Below are 18,945 nucleotides of genomic sequence, written 5' to 3' on the forward strand. Positions count from 1 at the left end.
TCTGGGTCTCTATTAAGAAAATTTCGGCCTGTGCCAAGGAGACCTAGGGTTTCTCCTATTCCGTCCTGTAATGCCAACAATGAGAAAAGCGTGGCTGAAATCAAGAAAGCACCTTCATTCATAATAGCCCCCCCCAAAAAAAAATACCTAGAAGTTAACCTAACCAAAGAAGTGAAGGACCTCTATGATGAAAACTTTAAAAACGTGAAAAAGGAAATCAAAACAGAAAGTAGAGAGTGGAAAAACCTCCCATGCTCCTAGATTGGAAGGATCAACATCGTGAAAATGGCAATACTTTCCAAGGCTATCTACAAATTCAATGCAATACCTATCAATATTCCAACTTCATTCTTCAAGGAAATAGAAGAGGCAATCCAAAAATTCATATGTAACAGTAAATTACCCTGAATAGCAAAAACAATCCTTAACAGAAAGAACAGTGTTGGAGGAATATTAACACCAAATTTCAAACTCTACTACAAAGCCATAGTAATCAAAACAGCGTGGTACTGGCCCAGGAACAGACCTGAGGACCAATGGAATAGAATTGAAAACCCAGAAATGAACCCACAGACCTATAGCCATCTAATCTTCGATAAGGGAGCTAAAGGAATAAAAGAAAGACAGCCTCTTCAGTAAATGGTGCTGGCAAAATTGGTTAATCACTTGTAGAAAACTAAAGCTAGATCCTTCTATATCACCCTGTACCAGAATCAACCCCAAATGGATCAAAGACCTCAAAGTCAAAGCAGACACCCTGAAAACACCACAGCACCACTTCAGGCTTTTTCTGAGTAGTTCATTGGAAATAAGTCTTAAGGTCTTTTCTGCCCCAGCTAGCTTCAAACCACGATCCTCAGATCTCATACTCCCAAGTAGCTAGGATTATAGGTGGTAGCCACCAGCACCCAGCTATAAAATAGATTTAATAGGAACAAAATCTTCTTAAAAAATCCACATAGTACAATTGAGGTTTTAAAGAGAAGCTGAGCATTATCTTATCAAATTATCTCTTGAATCTCACGCTGGTTCTTTTCCTGTAGGATTTAACCATGGGTCTGTTTTCCTTTCCAAATCCTTGAGCTGGTTCTCTGGGCCCGCCCTCAAATGATATGCTGGCTTCCTCCTCTGAATTTGGCAGCTGTCTGTAAAGCTGAGATTGGCTAGGGATGACACACTATTTTTCATCAATTTGATTTGAAAAGAACATTTGTAAATTACTTTAAAGACTGCCATGTTTTTTGTGTTTGGGAAGCAATTCGTGATTTTTCACAAACTGCTCTTAAGTTGAGATGTTTAGGATGTGGGTGGTTAATTCCTGCCAAGATTCAAAAAGAAGGGGGGGGGAGCTGAACAAGAGAAATAAAATTGTACGAGTACTAAAAGTACAGTTAATAGCTTCCTTATTCAGTGTCAACTGAGATTATTTTTCCCATAGCTTTTTTTTTAAAAAAAGAACAATTTACTCAATTTTAATCAGAACCTTTTAAAAATTAATAGCAATTTAACTGCACATGCAGTAGAAATTTCACTTAGAAGCTTCACAGAATTTGCTGACCCTAAACTATGGCCAATGGGTCATTTGGCTTTCCCTGTTGCATCTAGGTTAGTGCTGTGCCCTATTCGTATTGTGTAGAGCTATAACACTGTGTAATTCATATTGTCTGTTTCCATGGTTCCCGCATCCAACAGGGTGAATGCCAGATCCCGTGGGTATTGATTTCTTCTATCGTTTTATTGATGTTGGATTGCCTGACATTGGTTCCCTCTCTTGTTAGCATCACTCAGTTACGCACTGGGGCCAATGGCCTGGTTAAGAAGCCAACACTCCCTGCTCACTTTACCCTTGACCTTGCCTCTCAGTCTAATGCCAATAGTCTCCTTTTCATTTTTGAGTTACTGTTTAACACATGACTCTTCTGGCTTTGAGCCTTGACTTGCAGGACTGTCAACTGCCCTTCTTTGGCACTTACTTAGAATAACAGTGATGATAATAAAAATAGTCACATTAATAACAGTAGTAAAAGAATGATGGATAGCACCTATCATGGATGCTAGTGTTTTATACTGTCTGTATTACAACCCCAGAAAAGAGTTCATCTTGCTTTCCTTGGGCATTTACAGAAAACAAGGCCTAGAGAATTAAAGCAGTGTGTCTGTCATATGACAACACAGCTATGATTTACACTCACAGCTTTTCAACTTGAAGCATAGTAGTATTTCTTTGAATCATGACCTAGGAGCATTCACTCCAAACCTCAGGAATACAGCCTATCTGGTCACTAAATCTTGGGGGTCTGGCTTGAGGTCTGGCGCCACCACAACCCCCTGAAACTTTCAGCACATTTGCCATCAGCAGGGAGATTCTTCCAGCACTGAGTGGCCGATCCGTTTCCATGGGAACAGGATGTCAGAATTATGTTGCATCTGATCCCATGCTATTTCAAGTTTTGTTCCTCACACTCTTCAGAAACCTGTATCAGGTGATGATGTAAACAATGGACTTCTGAGAACCTCTTCTCCAAGTCTTTCCAGAGACTTCTCAGAATTACTCATGTTCTGCCTCTGTGGCTCTGCAAAAGTTGTTTCTGTTCCTTTCCAGAACTTGGCTGTGATCAGAATACTTGAGGTTGGCAAAATGAGAAAGCTTGGGAGAAGTGAGGTATTGTTATCTTATTTCAAATGTTTGCTCATGGAAAATGACTACAAGGCGGTTATGGGACTTGTGTCATGTTGCCTTGAGAACTAGCTTCAAAGCACAGGAGAGGCATGCCAAGCCTCCCCCTCCCCTTACCTCAGCACCCAGGGAACATGGTGTGTCTCTGAGCAAGGAAGAGGCTAGAGAACCAGCAAGAAATGTCTGTAAGTCCTTAGATTTTCCCTTTTCCAAATACAGAGTATTAACCTTGTATCTGGTACTGGGCTGAGCAGATGACATGGATATCAAGTCCTTAGGAACACACATTTGTTTCCTAGATGAGAACATTGAGTCTGATGTGTGTGTGTGTGCGCACGTGTGTGTGTGTGTGTGTGTGTGTGTGTGTGTGTGTGTGTGTGTGTGTGTGTGTGTGTGTGTGTGCCAGTACTAGGGCTTATACTGAGACCAGGGCACTGTTTTTTTTTTTTTTTTTTTTTTTTTTTTTAAATTGTATTTTATTTTATTTGAGAACATACTGTACAGAGGGGCTACAATTACATGGGCAGAATAATGCATACATTTCTTACCAAGCATTGCAGCCTCCTCCTTTGTTTACCCTTCACTTCCCTTCCCTGCCTCCCCCCTCCCCCCACCCAATTTTACCCCCCTCCCCCCACCCAATTATACCCCCCTCCCCCCCCCCACCTAAATTGTAAAGCTGGTTTTGACATGACATTTTGTACTTCTCATTGTTGCAACAGGTCCACCTGAATCCTTAAACAATTTGTTTGTCCCCATCTCCTCCACATGATATAATATCTAGTATAGGTATGAGTCAAGCGGAAAAGGCCAGATCATGTGATGTTAGGAAAATGAACCCTTAAATATGTATTTTAATGTTTTCGTTTCTTTCATGCATGTATTTCTAATGCATTTATAAGATTATTCCTTTATTGCTTTGTATGTCCCTCCCCCACAGTGTAACCCCCGCTTTCACTATATTTGTTATCAGTATATCATGTGGAGGAGACAGGGCACTGTTTCAAGGCTGGTCCTCTAGCACTTGAGCCTCATCTCCACTTCCACCTTTTTATGGTTAATTGGAGATAAGAGTCTCATAGACTTTGCTGCCAAGGTGATTTTTTTTGGCTCAAGGTCATAAAGGCAATTATTGGCAACCTGCTTCCTGACTTTTTACTTGCCTTCTGATAAGAACAAGAGTGATTCTACACTGAGTATTACACACTGAGAAGAATTTAACCAAACATAGCCCTGAGATACTGAAGATTTGCTATTAACTGAAAATTTGTATTAGCCACATTCAGCAGGAAGCTCACTTAGAGAGCAATGAAGGATAGTTTTCTGATGAAACTAAATGTGCCAGCAAAAGAGTAATCTGCTTTTTAGCTGCACCAGTACCAAAGGTAGGAGAATGAAGAGGAAGGAGGGTGTAGCAAATGCACCTGTATTCTGAATACAAAAGAATAGTGTGCCTGTTTCCAAGATCATTAATTGTACAACTCAATAAATGTCAGCATGTGGTAAAGAAGCCTAAAGACAACTCCCCTATAATTAAGTGAAAATGAAGACAGAGAAATAGAAAGAAGAGCAAATTACAAATCACAACTATGGGAAAAAAAGAGGCCATGGCTTATTATTGAAATGAGACTTATACCCCCAAGTTCTCTTGTACAAGTAGCTGAAGAAGCAAGAAAGCACGGTGACTATGGGTAACTTGGCTTTTGAAAGGATCACTTCACTGGGCTGTGTTTTTCCTCTTTTCAGCTAGGAAATCTATGGTAAATTCCCTCCTGGCCACTTCATGGACAGTTATTATCTCAAGGCACTTACCCATCCGGAAACAGACTAGGAAAACGAAAACGATTCTCACTAATCCCTGCCCTGGAAAGTGGCCAAATCCCCTGACCTGATTTTACTTGACTTGAGGCTAAATCCTCCTTTGACTCTAATCTATGGAGGCAAAAGCCACCCCTTTGCACCACTTTTCCTTGGAAACAGTTGCTGGGTCTCTGAGTAATTGATAAAGCAGTAGAATGTGATTAAGATCTGGATGACGATGATGATGGTGATGATGACAATGATGGTGATGATGATGATGACTATGATGATGACTATAATGCCATGATAGCGATTCTCTTTCTTTTTCTCATTCTCCTTTCTTTCTGCCTTTCCTTTGCTTTCTCTTTCTTCCTTTGTCTTTCTCTCTCTCTCTCTCTCTCTCTCTCTCTCTCTCTCTCTCTCTCTCTCTCTCTCTCTCTCTCTCTCTCTCTCTCTCTCTCTCTCTGTGTGTGTGTGTGTGTGTGTGTGTGTGTGTGTATGCATCTTGTAACAGGACTGGAAATAGGGTCTTGTATTCTTACTCAGCTCTTTTGCTCATAATCCTCTACCACTTGAGTTATGCCTCCTACCCAATATTTTGCTACTTAATAGGAGATAGGGTCTCATGGACATTTCTTTCCAAACTGGATTTATATATCAATCCTCCAAGTTTTAGCCCTGAGTAGCTAGGATTAGTCCTCAGTAGCTAGGATTATAGGTGTAAGGTACTGACATCCAGCTACAATTGCATCTTTATCTCTATTACTGTCTTGAGCTCCAGGTAAATGTTGTGCCACAGCCTAAATAATCAGATAAGGTTTCTGACCTCTCTCTTTGTCTCCAGCATTTTTCCCCATTGTAGAGAACACCATCCAAATGATGGGCATAAACTTCCTCACTATCTGAAGGAAAGTCCATCTGCAAGCTGAGTCACCAGGGCCTCTTCTCTGGGGTCATACAGGATCCATAAGGGAATATAGAGAGATTCAATTATATTTCCATATTATACATACGTGCTTGGATAGCCAATTGAGATGGTTGAGTGATTCTTGATAGAGTTTGTTTTTTTTTTTTTTTGGTACTTGTCCTAGTGCTTGAACTCAGAGCCTGGGTGCTATCCCTGAGCTTCTTTTGCTCAAAGCTAGTGCTCTACTACTTGAGCTATAGCATCACTTCTGACTTTTTTGGTAGTTTAAGGGAGATAGTAATCTCACAGACTTTCTGTCCTACACTGACTTCAAACTGCAACAATCTCCTCACCCACCTGAGTAGCTAGGATAACAGGCGTGAGCCACCAGCATCTGGCTGATAATGAACATTATGAACACCTTTAAAAATAAATCTTTTAGGGCCTGGGAAGGTGGCTCAGCGGTAGAGTGCTTGCCCTGCATGCTTGAGGCTCTGGGTTCGATTCCTCAGCACCACATAAGCAAAAAGAAAAAAGCCGGAAGTGGTGCTGTGGCTCAAGTGGTAGAATGCTAGCCTTGAGCTGAAGAGCTGAGGGACAGCGCCCAGGCCCAGAGTTCAGGCCCCACAACCGGACCCAAAAAATAAAAAATAAAAATAAATCTTTTATTTAATTTGTTGCATTTGAAGTGATTTAAAACACAGACCAAATGGAATTGAAATCATTACCTCAACACGATCTTGAAGAACTGCTGGTTTTCCTCTGGAAATGTGAGTAAAAGGAAAGCTGCAAGCTTTCCTGAGAGACAGATAAACTCTCAAAGCCTTCTTACCAGGGTTACTGCCCTATAATACCTTGTTGTACATCAGAGATTTATTTTTCTAGCCTAAAATTTATCTTTGGAAGAGAGAAGATTTTTGGGCACACACTTCACATTCACAATTGGTTATATCTTAGACTCTGGACCCAGAGAGGCAGAATTTCAGCTTAGCCTCTGCCTCTCACATTAGCCGTGATTCTGTAGGAAAGTGACAATTTCTCTGTGCCTCACTTTTCTCAACCATCAAATGGGGGAGGTAATATCACTGTCTGGAAAAAGGAGCAAGCAAATCAATGTGTATAAATATCAATTAGGGTTGTGCCTAGCACAGAGTAAGCACTCTATAAGTGTTGCTATTTTTGTGTTATCATCACTGTTACTGTTATGTGTTAGAAACTGGCTATAGGTTGGACACAGGGTATCTAGTGGGCAAAGGCAGCATAATATAAGAACTAAATCAGAGTGTTACAGCTTATGGATTCAGAAAGAAGATAGTGGGATGTAGCATTGAAGTCTGAGGCTCAGGCTGTGAGGCAGGGCTGACAGGCATGTTTCTTTGGGGCAGCAACACTTTCGACCTGAGCCTAGAGGATAACAGGGTAGAGTCGAACATCTACTTTTCCATTAACAGAGTAAACATCCCATTTGTCTATTAAGTGATTATGATGGCCCATTCAGTTACTCTTTTCCCACTAGTGACCACTGGAGCCACAGTTCCACTTCTGGTTTTTTCTGTGATTAAGAATTTCACAGACTCTCCTGCCCAGGTAGACTTTAAACTGTGATCCTCAGCTCTCAGCCTTCTGAATAGCTAAGATGGTTGTCATGAGCCACCAGCACTGGGCTTGGTCTCATAATCTTTTAACACTGGTTTCCATTGAAGATCGGAGAAGTGAAGCCCTTTGCTCAAGAGCATATCATAAGGCATAAAAGGGCCTTTATTGAAAGATGAATCCATCTGCCCTCCAGAGCTCATCGTGAATTTTAGGGGAAAAGACCACAATGGTGTGATCTTCTGGCTTCCCATCCCTCTAGACTGTGATAAGAACAAGCCTGTAGTTAGACGGAACTATATTTCCCAGTACAAATTAACCGTATGCACTAATTGTTTCTTTATAGAAATTAATCAAAAATAGAAGGAGGGATCACCTCAGCCAGGGTCACTGCCTCTGGGAACACAGAGAGTGAATATTAAAGACTTCCCTTTTACTTGGTCACAATGACAATTGATGGAAAAGCTCTTGACATGATCAGTACACTGACTGCAGTCTTGATTTTAAGATACATAAGCCGGATTGGTGGGCAGACTGCAGACATGCCCTTTCCTCTCCCAGCAATGAGGGGGTATGGGTACCTTTGTGCTGGATATTCTGGAAGCATAGGCTCTCTTGAGAGAGCAGTGCTTGGGTTCTCTGGTATCTCTGCGAGGATGGACAGGAGGGCCACATTCTCCTTGCCTTCTCACTTCCAGCTCCCACTTCCTCCGACTGGGAGCCCCTCCCTCTGCGGAGAGGAGCAGGGTCTTTACATGTGGCTTCCTTCTGTTGGGCGTGTCCATTGCATGGCAATCCTTTGTGCTTGGGTATTGATCAGTGTCATCACATTCACTTTCCATCTTGCAGAATGAGCCCCAGGTTCGCATCTGCTGGATGAGGCCTCCTCCCAACACACATTTTTGCCTTGTTCTCATCCATATATTCCTTTTCTGTACTGAACTGTGGTAGATAAAGGTGCTGTGTCCGCCATCTTGAACAGGACGTGAAGCCAGCAGACTCAGGGCATGGCAAGGCCTTGCAGGGCTGACTCAGAGCAGGCAGGCACTGAGGAAGGCAGGTGCTCAACTGACGAGAGCTGTGGCTCCCCTTGGGGAGCAGAGAAGAGAGTGGGGTGATTCAACCCTGAGGGGCCTGAGAGCCCTTCTGTTCTTCCACAGTGTTCATATAAACCTGTTATAATAAAAGAGCACAACTTGAATGATTTAAAGAACAGACGTTAATTTGCTCATTATTCTAGAGGCTAGAAGTTCAAGGTCCTCTCTTTGTCTTTTTTGCCTTCTGGGTGTGTCTCCCATGCCCCTTCAAGTGCTGAGAGAGAGACAGACAGACAGAAAGACTGATACATAGACACAGAGAGACAGAGAAAGACAGAGATTCTTCCTCTTCTTATGTGGACTCTAAGCCTAGCTGAATAGTACCCACTATTCTAGCTACATTTAGCTCCAAATTCCTACTTCAAAGACCATATTTCAGCATTTCCAAATATGACCATTTTGTGGGTCAAGGTGTCAGCATATAAATTTGGGGACCACATAATTCCAGTTGGAACAGTCTTCTCTCAAAATGTCAGTTTTTCCATACATTGCTCTTCATAAGTAAATTCTGATCATGAGACTACTAATCTTGAATAGATACCAATAACTCATAATGTATGAAGCAGTGAAGAAAGCAACATGCTATCCCAAAGCACTAAGACTGATCTTTGTAGGCACTGGTTCTCAAGTAGGGTCATCTTGGCATCTACAAGACAAGCTTTTGCCATCAGCTTTTGTGTACTAGTACCTCATCAATACGGGGGAAGGCATCACTCCATAAGCAGGTCAGCATTACGCATCACGAGATGTCAGAGGGACTAGATCTTTGGGGCAAAGAACCCAGTCTCTACTCCCATCGTGTTCAACCACAACCCAACTCAAGAGAGCCAGAGATAGATTTAGATAGATTGCAAGAGAGATTAGATATATAGATTTAAATATACAGCTCTTACATAATTTAACAAAGCTGGAAAAGTCAAACACTCTCAATAGGCATTATCTATTTAAATTAAACATGTCTCCTTGCCTATTGTAAGAAGATTTTGGATCTATTTCCTAAGGCTAGAAGTATCTATATCCAGAGTTAAATAATTTTTAGATCAAAATTTTAAACACCATTTCTAAACAACTACATTCATTTGTCAGAATTTGTTGAAACAAGATGGGCAGCCTACAGCCAATAAATAGTCCTAGGACAGGAGCAGAAGTTATGTGTGATTATTACTTTATTATTCCTATCCCTTTGGTCCTTTTTACTCTTTTCCCTCCTTTTACTCTCAGAAATGCCTCATTTTTAACTTTCTCCTTAACTGATCATTAGCATTTCCTTACAGTCATCTTTTCATTTCCTGTGAATGCCAGGGTATTCACATATTACATATTTATAACATGGACATCTCTACTTTGAAGCAGCTCTACTTTTCACTGCATGCAAATTTAAAAATTTTAAGTGCTGAATGAATTCATATATATGTACATGTATATGAAATAATATATAACACAATATATATTTGATTTCCCAAGGTAGTTTCCAAACTTTAGAAAATTCCCATTATAAATTGATAGTGTTAGTATTTCCTAATCTAGGAACACAAGTTGAAAATCTTGCCTATAATGTTTATAACTAGTTAATGGGTTTTGATTTTTGAACCATGAAATAAGAACCAGCTATGGGAAGAAGACAAGCAAGATCAAAAAGAGACTCCACCAGGCACTGGTGGCTCATGTTTGTAATCCTAACTACTCAGGAGGCTGAAATCTAAGGATCATGGTTCAAAGCCAGCCCAAGCAGGGAAGCCCATCAGACCTTTACCTACAATTAACCACCAGAAAACTTGAAGTGGCACTGTGGCTCAAGTGATAGAGCACTCTCTTTGAGCTGAAGAGCTCAGGGATAGCGCCTAGGCCCAGAGTTCAAGCCCCATGATCCAACAACAGCAACAAAATGTTAGTTATTGGTAGGATTGTAAATTTGGTATTTGGAAGCCAAATTTATTGAACTATGAACAAAATCATCAGACCCTTGATGCCTCATTTTAAAATGGTTCCCTGTCTATCAATATATCAATGTTTGTCATGATCTCTGGGTAGATTTCTACCTTCTTGCCCAACTCATCCCTGATTTAATGCACAACATAAACCTTATCTGCATGTTTGAAAGTTTTCACAAAGAGCCACTGAAGAACACATCTTACTCTCTCTTACCTCCCTCCTTTTTGATCTCTTGTCTACTAAATAACTGTGGTGAATGCTGAGTTAAAAGAGAAAGTAATATACAGGCACTCCCTTAAAATGTAAGCTAAGAGAGAGGGAGAGACGTTATTGAGAGTCCCTTGATGACCCCTCAATGGTAATAGTGAATTCCTGGGAGGCCAGGAAAGGATCGATGAGACAGCCCTCTAATAGCTAGAAAGCATCTCGTTTGTTTCCCTAAAGACCTTGACATCTGCCCAAACATCTGACTCCTAAATCTATCCCAGAGGCTTAGCCTGATTTACAGTGAGATTAAGAAGGGAGTTTGGGATACAAGGTGAACCTTTCCTGCCAGGCGCTTGCTGTGTTGCGGAGATGGGCATCTTCTCTCTCCACTTTTGGCTGCATTTCCTGTCAGTCCTTGCTGAGAGTCAGCCCTGTGGTCACCAGCAGATGATCAGAACCTACAGCAGCAATCAGGGTCTGGGAGTGGGGGGAGGGGGAGTGTGCTGACAGACAGACAGCGGGGGGGGGGGGGGGGAACAACTGTATCTGAAAATGCATCTGTACTTTGTCCCTAGTGCAAATGATTAGATATTGCTATTCAATACACACAGGCCAGACAGACTAAATTGTAGCTTCTCTGCAGTAAATGCGCCAGTTGTTTGGAGTGAAAATGGTTTAGATTAGCATCCGGGCACACTGACAGAGGTCAAGGGAAGTGAAGGACTTGCCAGAACCATTAGCATTTTTTTCTTCTTTTTCCAGCAGTATTTAAAAAAATATGTTTGCTCAAAATAGAGATGAAAAACTACTGGCAGCGGTACTTCTTTTTTATTTTTAACTTTTGATGCCAGCACCGAGACTTGAACTCAAAGCCTTGTGATCTTGCTTGGCTTTGGTTTGTTGGCTGGTTTGTTTGTTTTTCCTCAAGGCTCACAGTTTCCAGCTTGAACCACATCTCTGCTTTTGGCTTTTGGGTGATTAAGTAGAGATAAGAGTCTCACAATGAAGCAATAGTGTGACAAATTCCTGAACAATCAGTGCCTAATTGAGTATTAGGCTAGCTGTTTCCTTCAGGGGACTTCACTGGGGCTGGGAAAGAGCTATACCTTACAGAAAAAGCAGCCTTTCCCAAACACCATGTTGTGACACCCTCCCTATTAGATTGAAGTGTGTGTGTGTGTGTGTGTGTGTGTGTGTGTGTGTGTGTGTGTGTGTGTGTGTGTGTGTTTCCCTTCCACTCTGTTACAATGAAGGAATTAGCTTGGCAGAAGGATTCCAGCACTGAAAACCCCCCTGGGGATTGCATACTTCCCTCATTTGTAAGCACAATCCATTTTCCATGAGATATTTTTAGTTCAAGTATCCTCCACTGTCCTATCCTCTTTCAATATACCATTAGATCTTGAGGCCGGTCCAGATAGGTCACGTGATTGCTAAGCATCTTCTCAAGTTCCTTCTTAAGTGACTAGTCTCATAGAAATCGAGGAAGACTAGACTTTAACTACCGAAGACCTCCAAGTCCTTTCCACGGCCTTGAATTGATGGAGAGGATGTTAAAATGGTTTACAGCTGCTGCCTCCAAGAGGTCAGCTTGGCGGAGGACACTGAGTGACCTCAGCAACAGAGATATTTTCAGCCCTGCAAGTCGCCTATGTAAATATAAAAATGTATTAGGCTGCAGAACTGCATGTGTGGGAACAGAACAACTAACTGTTAGTGAGAGGAAATCATGGGGAAGGGGGGCGGGTTTGGTGAATGTGTGCATACTTTGGGATAAATCATCTGGATTTGGCAAACGCTGCATTGCAATTTCATTTCTGGAACTTATGAGGTATGAAAAGTAGAAGATATCCAGCAAAATTTCCTTCAGGAATTGTTTGCATTTAAAAAAAAAAAACAGAAAGAAAAGAAGGAAGGGAGGGAGGGAGAGGAGGAAGGAAGGAAGGAAGGAAGGAAGGAAGGAAGGAAGGAAGGAGCAAGGAAAGGAGAGAGAAAAGGAAAGAAAGAAAAAAACAATCATTTTCACTTTTTATAGGCTGTTCTTCTGCCTTAGAAAGGCATGTTCACAACAAGTCAGGTTTTCAGTTGTTTAATTTGAAGAAGATTAACTTATTATTTGAGTGTAAGAGTGGGAAGAAAGTATTTATCTGAGCCTCTGAAGCAGGAATCTAAGAGAATCATTGTAATGAACAACAACAAAAAAAAGTATGCTCTCCAAATGAACTGAGACATAGTCACTGGGGCCAAATGCTGTGATATTGTTGACTGTGTTTAGTTTCCGTGGATCAAATCTTTCCCATCTCTGCATCCAAGCTATTTGGACATGATCAGATGATCAGAGCTCAAGAAAGTGATTGGAGGGTGAGCTGGCTGCAGCTGCAGTGTAGGCTGTTCTCAGAGACAAGGAGCCACTGTTTTTCAAACATAGCATCCATATAGAAGTTACTCTGTAGGCTCCAGGATGCAGCGATGGGCTGCACTGCCAGCATTGTTCTGTTTCAAGCTCTTCGCTCTGCGGTCCAGAGGAGCTGTCCACACATTTGTAGACGACGCCAGCAAGAACCTTCCCACGAAATTGTACCTCTGGAAAGCGACGATGAAATGAGTAGACCCAGAACCCTGATCATAATGGTACAGTATACCCGGGAAAGTCGATTCTTCTGGTTGGACTGTGATTACAGAAATGTTGCAATTTAGTGGGGGAGTTGGTGCTCAGTTTTCAGTCCAGATATGTGGGACCTTAGAGATTACTACTTTGCTGTACTGTTTGGGAAAAAATCTTTCTGAACCATTGCTGATTTATTTTTTCTCTCTTCGGTCTGTCATGGATATGTGCAGTTAATGTATCTAGGAGAAATCTTCTGCCTAGTTTTTGGAGGTTGTTCATTTTGTTGCAGGGTTGAAAATGGAAAAATTTGAAGTTTCATGAAGTACATTTTATTTCCAAATCTTAGAAAGAAGAGCCTTGAATGTTTGATTGTAAGTTGCATGTATCCAATCAAGTTTTGTAGATTAGGGATGTTGGATCTCTAACTTCAAGGTATTTAAAGCTTCTCCTCCTGACTCTTGCCTTTCCAAAATGACATAACTTATACCCCTTAGCAGACAATATAGTGAGAGTTCTGTGGAATGCATGGTGTTTTAATTAGAAAGCTGTTACCTGCCACTTGTCAAATTAGATTGTGTGTGTGTGTGCGTGCACACACATGTTTGCTCTAATTGTGACAGATAGTGGTGCTTTCTCTTTGTGTATCTGATTTGTTAGTAAGATAGAATAGAGACTTTCCTCATTTTTAGATTTAGGACAGCTCTGCTTAGTCATTGAAACCCCTTGTTAGGACATATTTAGAATGTAAACTTTCCCAAACTTGGGAGAGTTGAAGTTCAGGAGGTTTTAGCACAACTGACATGTTTATTCTTAGATTTCCATGTTCAGATAAGAAGGCTGTTATAAACAACAAATGAAAAAATACCTGTTACATTAACCATTCTTAAATGAAAGTCATTTTGCTTGGGCTGTTATTAGAGTGACATGGTATCAAATAACTTCCTAAGCAAATCAATATTCCATTTTAAAAAGCAGTATCACTCTTGAAATTGGGGCTATGATTATCTCTAAAAGACACTACTAAGTAGGATGAATTTCATACTCATTACCACTAAGTTAATACAAATTAAATTTAAAAGGGTTTAAGATAGGTTGAAGGTCAAAAACACATGTTTTCTAACTCTTATCTACAACAGTAGCACATTCATACACACACATCACACGTTGTGTGTATATATATGTGTGTGTATTGTGTATATTATTACTTAGGTTATGAATAATACCGTTATTTTCCAAAGATTCTTCTGCTTTATGCATTTCCTTTATTGACATTAGGTAGGATTATGAAGACCTTACTCTAGATCATGATAATACTCCATATATTTCAAAAAAGCTGAAAGAATTTGGAATGTTCCACCACAAATAAATGATAAATTCTTAGGGACACAGCCGTGGGACCCTGATTTGAATGCTATGCATTGTATCTATGTGAGGAAATGTCATGTGGCATAGAGATGTATAATTTTCACATTTTAATTAGAAAATTTACAACTGCTCAAAAAATGCAATCCTGACAAAGTTTCAGAATGGTAGAGTACCTTGACATCACATCACTGCTAAATCGCAGCACAAGTCACACCTAGCTTAATAATCTCCAAAGCTCCAGTGCTTCTCACTCTCTTTACACCTCAAAGGAAACAGTAATAAAACTGGTAAACTAAGATGTGATCAGGAAAACATGCTCTCACAGAGTCATTGTGCACCTTGAAATTTTCCTCTGGTAAACTCCACAACTCACACATTCAACATGTCCATAAGCATGACTCCAGATACTCAGAAGGCACCAGTGAAGAAAAACCTCAGCCTGCCAGGACGGGCTAAGTATTACAGCGAGAGCACATTTTCTTAGTGTGCTATGGAAATGGTTTCTTAGGGCAGTCAATGGAAGTTGACACGTTTTCTATCTTCCAACATGGTGTTTTAAAATCTTCATGTGTTTCAAAATCAGCTGGACATTCTTCTTCTGGCAGATCCTTGAAATTCAGGTCCAAAAGATCACACCTAGGGTCTAGACTGGCAATTTTGGAAGCAGCGCTGGGTGAGTTTGATGGAGGGGCGTCTTGGATGGCGCTAGGAGAGACACAGCTTAGCTTTGGAAGATGATATTTCAAGCACTCAATCTCCCTTCTTCTTCATCCTGGTGTCTTTGTGTATGCTAATCACATCCTTACTCTGGCCTGGACAAACCTTGTTTTCCCCTTTTACCTTCTTGTCACTCATCACCAAATTTTGTATATTCATTTGAAATGGGGAAGGATTAAGGTCACAGACTCAAACCAGAATGTCTAGGTTGCAATCCTGACTTCTCTAGGGATTTGCTATGTGACCTCAAGCGTGCTTCTTATTTTACATCTCCTTTCATCATCTGCAAAGGGAAGACAACTTCTGTGGATGTGAGGAAATATGTGTCAAGTTCTTAGATCAACACCTGAATAGATTAGAAGGGCATCACCAGGGTGAACCCGGGGCATTCTGACATTTGAGGAAAGTTAGAGGAGGTTAGGGAATGAGCCATATCACGTGCAGTGAGGAAATGCATGTCTTAAGTAGAAGGACAAAGCCAGGTGAAAGGCCTGGATTTAAGCAGCAATCTCGACTGACCGAGGGATAGGCAGGAAGTCTGGACAAAGTAAGCAAGAAGACTTTAGCACGAGGAGAGCTTAGGGAGGTCCTGGGACACAGATCGTGTCAGGCCTCACCTACTGTCACAAAATCATGGCTTTTTCTGAGTGGGGAAGGGAGCTGTTGACACAGGAGACACAGAGGTTAGTTGGCACAAGGGCAGTAAGATCTTATTTCAAGTTTTGGTCTTCTATCTGCCACTCAGGAGCTGCGTTCTTTTGACAAATGATTCTGGTTTTGTATCTTGGCTTCTTAATTCATAGAACACAGAGAGTGTCAGTGCCTAGCCTAACTTCAGAATGGGAAAGGGCTTAGCTAGCTCCTGGTGAATAGCAGGTGCTCCCTTAGGTAAGCATTCGTGACTTTAGAGTGGATCGGGGTCTATGACTACAGAAAGCAGGAGCATCATGAAAGTGACTCTCATTACGATGCTGTTGAAATGACCCCAGCAAAAGACATTCCATTTTACACAGGGTTGTAAGCAGTGGTTAGATTCTGAACATATTTCAAAAGTAGAACCCGTAGGCTCTGCTTGTGAGTTAAATATGAAGCATGGGGGGAGGGGAAGAGTAAAGGTTGACTGTGTTGGTTTTGGCCTTGCCGTCCAAAAATACCAAGTTATCCTGGAGATGGGAAGACAGAAACAAGCTTTGTAAAGGAAATCTAAGTTTGCTATCTCAATGCTTCGTTTCATTTATCTATTCATGGAGATGTTAAATATGCAGTTGGAAATAGGAGCCAAGAGTCTCAAGGAGCAAAGTAAGCACCAATGTAAATTACCAACACATGATTGATGAGTGAATAAACAATCACTCTCTCTTTGAATCCCTAATATTTATAGTCTGTGAAAATCCATTCAACAGTTACTCTTGTATTGCTTTCTAATGTATCTTCAGTTTTTTGTTTTTTGTTTTTTTTTTTTTTTTGGTTAGTTGTGGGGCTTGAACTCTAGGCTTGAGCGCTGTCCCTCAGCTCTTCAGCTTAAGGCTAGCATTCTACCACCTGAGCCACAGCACCACGTCTGGTTTTCTAAGTGGTTTATTGGAAATAAAAGTCTCACAGAGTTTCCTGCCTGGGCTGGCTTTGAACCCAGTCCTCAGATCTCAGCCTCCTGAGCAGCTAGGATTACAGGTATGAGTCACTGACTCCTGGCTTTCTTCAGTTATTTCAATGAACTTTATTTGCTTCTTTGTCTTCCTATTCATGCAGGTTTTTTTGTTGTTGTTGATAGCTAAAAAGACAGGAGAACTGTTCTGTTTTTCTGTTGTAGCAGTGGCCAGCACAAGGTCTTTTACATGAGAATCTGTTGAGTTCTTGAAAATTTTATATAGTGAATATGAATATGAAAAAAACTCATGGATAAAGATGTTTTCTTAACCTTTTTGAGGTCCTGGGGATTGAACTCAGAGCCTGTTGTTTTCCAGGCAGGTGCTCTAACCACTTGGGCCCTGCCTCCAGGTCCGTTTTTGGTTGGTTATTGAGGTAGGCTCTCAGTTCCTGCCCTGGCCTTTCTAGGCTACAGTTCCCTTCATGTGCTTCCTTATGTCTCTAGGGATGGCTGCACAAGTCACTGTGTCAAGCCATTCTGCTTCTCCTGCAGCTGGGTTAGCAGGATCCCAGCTTCTCTAACTCTTCAGTGAGGTAGTTAGGGATTTTAGGAAGGTAGATATAAACAGAAGTTTCCATGTTGGAAGGTTTGGTTCTCAAGACACCATGGTGGAAATATGTGTCAGAAAGTCTCATTTCAGTAGACCAGGATCTAAGTCTTTCATAGCTTATTAATAAGTTTAGAGTTGGCATGGTTGTAGTTTAGCTCTGTGATCTAAAATGGAGAACCTTACTAATCAAAATGAAATGCTTTATGCATTTGGCATATATAAGGGACATGTGAATTGTGTCATCTGAAGCTATCATGATTGCACTCAAGGTGATCTGGGAAAAATTGAATACATTCCTTCAAAGTCCTAATTTACCTCCCATGCAGAAGTTTCTCTAGTTGGAGAATTAACAGAAATCGTTTACATGAATTCTTCTACCTCCTCCTCCCCTTTTTTGAATATTTTTTCTATGACATTGTTTAATTTACTGCATGTTCAAGACATAGTCTAACTTAATGCATGTGATCAATTTTCCAGTTATGTCTCATCTTACTTATGTATCAACAACCCCAGAAGTTGGTTTGGTGGTCAAGGTTTTTCTTCTCCACTAAAGTATTTCTTTGATTACACTTTGGACTGTAGTGGTGCCATTAGAAGAGTAGGAAAATGAATTGCCAAACATGCTGCTCTTAATACTAGCTATATGACAAACTCACTCAACAGCCTCACAGATCTCAACTTGAAAGTGACAGAAAAAGTTGAAACACATGAGCATTTTAAGGTGATTGAAATAGTAGAGACCATAGTGCCTATCACAAGCCAAATATGTCTTTCATTTGATGAAATATAGAGGGAAATAAAAGCCATCTAAACTTGTGATGAGTCTGAAAGGTGAAATTTCTAAGTCCAAAGTGTGACAGGTGACAACATTTCAGAGCAAGAGAATTTGAGTTGCTGCCCCAAGACATGCATTTACAAGTCATCCTCTGGGACTCTAGAATTTCCTAATAAATTATATGGTATAGGCGGTCAAATTGTATGATTTTTTCACATGAAACAAGTATGATTTTTCACAATTTTCAAGTTTTCATAAAACAAAATGAAAGTAAACAACTCCTGTCTGGTAAATGATATGTTCTCAAAAATAAAAGAAGCCTGTTTATTTATTTGAACTTCTAGAATGTACTTTTGCTATAGGCCAGACTCACAGAACCCTGTATTTTTCTCCCAGGTGCCTCATGTTTGAGTAATATATTCTACCTTTGGAGTCAGAAAACCTAATATCAGAGTCTCATCTGTCACTTAAAAGGTAGGGTGACTAAAAATGCAGGGTCATTTCTGAATTTTGTTGGAAGCAACAAAATATTTATTTCTGTAGAATCAAAATGTAAACTTATTAGTATTGTAGCATGATGGAGACTTGCAAATCAGCAGGCAACGTTTGTTCCTACCAGAGATCCACTGTAGTCTGCTGGGCCTCTGGGAGTTAACTTTCCACTGAATAACTCACTCAGCACAATGAGGAAGCCATTATCAGTAAGGCTTGTTCTACATTCATCATGCATGGTATGATGAGTGTTTTCAAAAAGTCAAATGTCAGAGAGAGGCCCATGAAACTATTACCAAGATTTGACTTGAATTATTTTTAGCCCTTCACCTAATTCCCATGTGGATCTTCCTTCTTAGAGGTAAGTACAATGATCTGTCTTCCTCAGGCGCCTTAAATATTTGTGTTGTAGCCGGAAGTGTGGATCAGCTGTAGAACACCCACCTAGCAAGTACAAGACCTTACATTCAAATCACAGCACCATCAAAGAAAAATGAATTATTAACAATTAAAAGAGGAAATAGATAAGCCCAATGATCTTTATAAAAAGTCCGATGCTACATGAAGGAAATGATTA

General features: G+C 40.7%; 1 protein-coding gene across 3 annotated transcripts in view; it reads left to right on the forward strand.

Moving 5' to 3' along the window:
* The first annotated feature begins 12,655 nt into the window (after positions 1-12,655).
* Positions 12,656-18,945, forward strand: part of Dock10 (dedicator of cytokinesis 10) — a 204,911-nt gene continuing 198,621 nt past the window's right edge. For all 3 annotated transcript variants that reach the window (XM_070015913.1, XM_070015915.1, XM_070015920.1), the window contains exon 1: positions 12,656-12,844. In XM_070015913.1, coding sequence (XP_069872014.1) covers positions 12,683-12,844 — 162 coding nt within the window. In that variant the 5' untranslated portion in view covers positions 12,656-12,682. The remainder of the gene's footprint in view (positions 12,845-18,945) is intronic.

The sequence above is a fragment of the Dipodomys merriami genome, unplaced genomic scaffold (genome assembly GCF_024711535.1).
Source record: "Dipodomys merriami isolate MVZ:Mamm:240054 unplaced genomic scaffold, mDipMer1.0.p SCAF_1, whole genome shotgun sequence".
Taxonomy (NCBI): Eukaryota; Metazoa; Chordata; class Mammalia; order Rodentia; family Heteromyidae; genus Dipodomys; species Dipodomys merriami.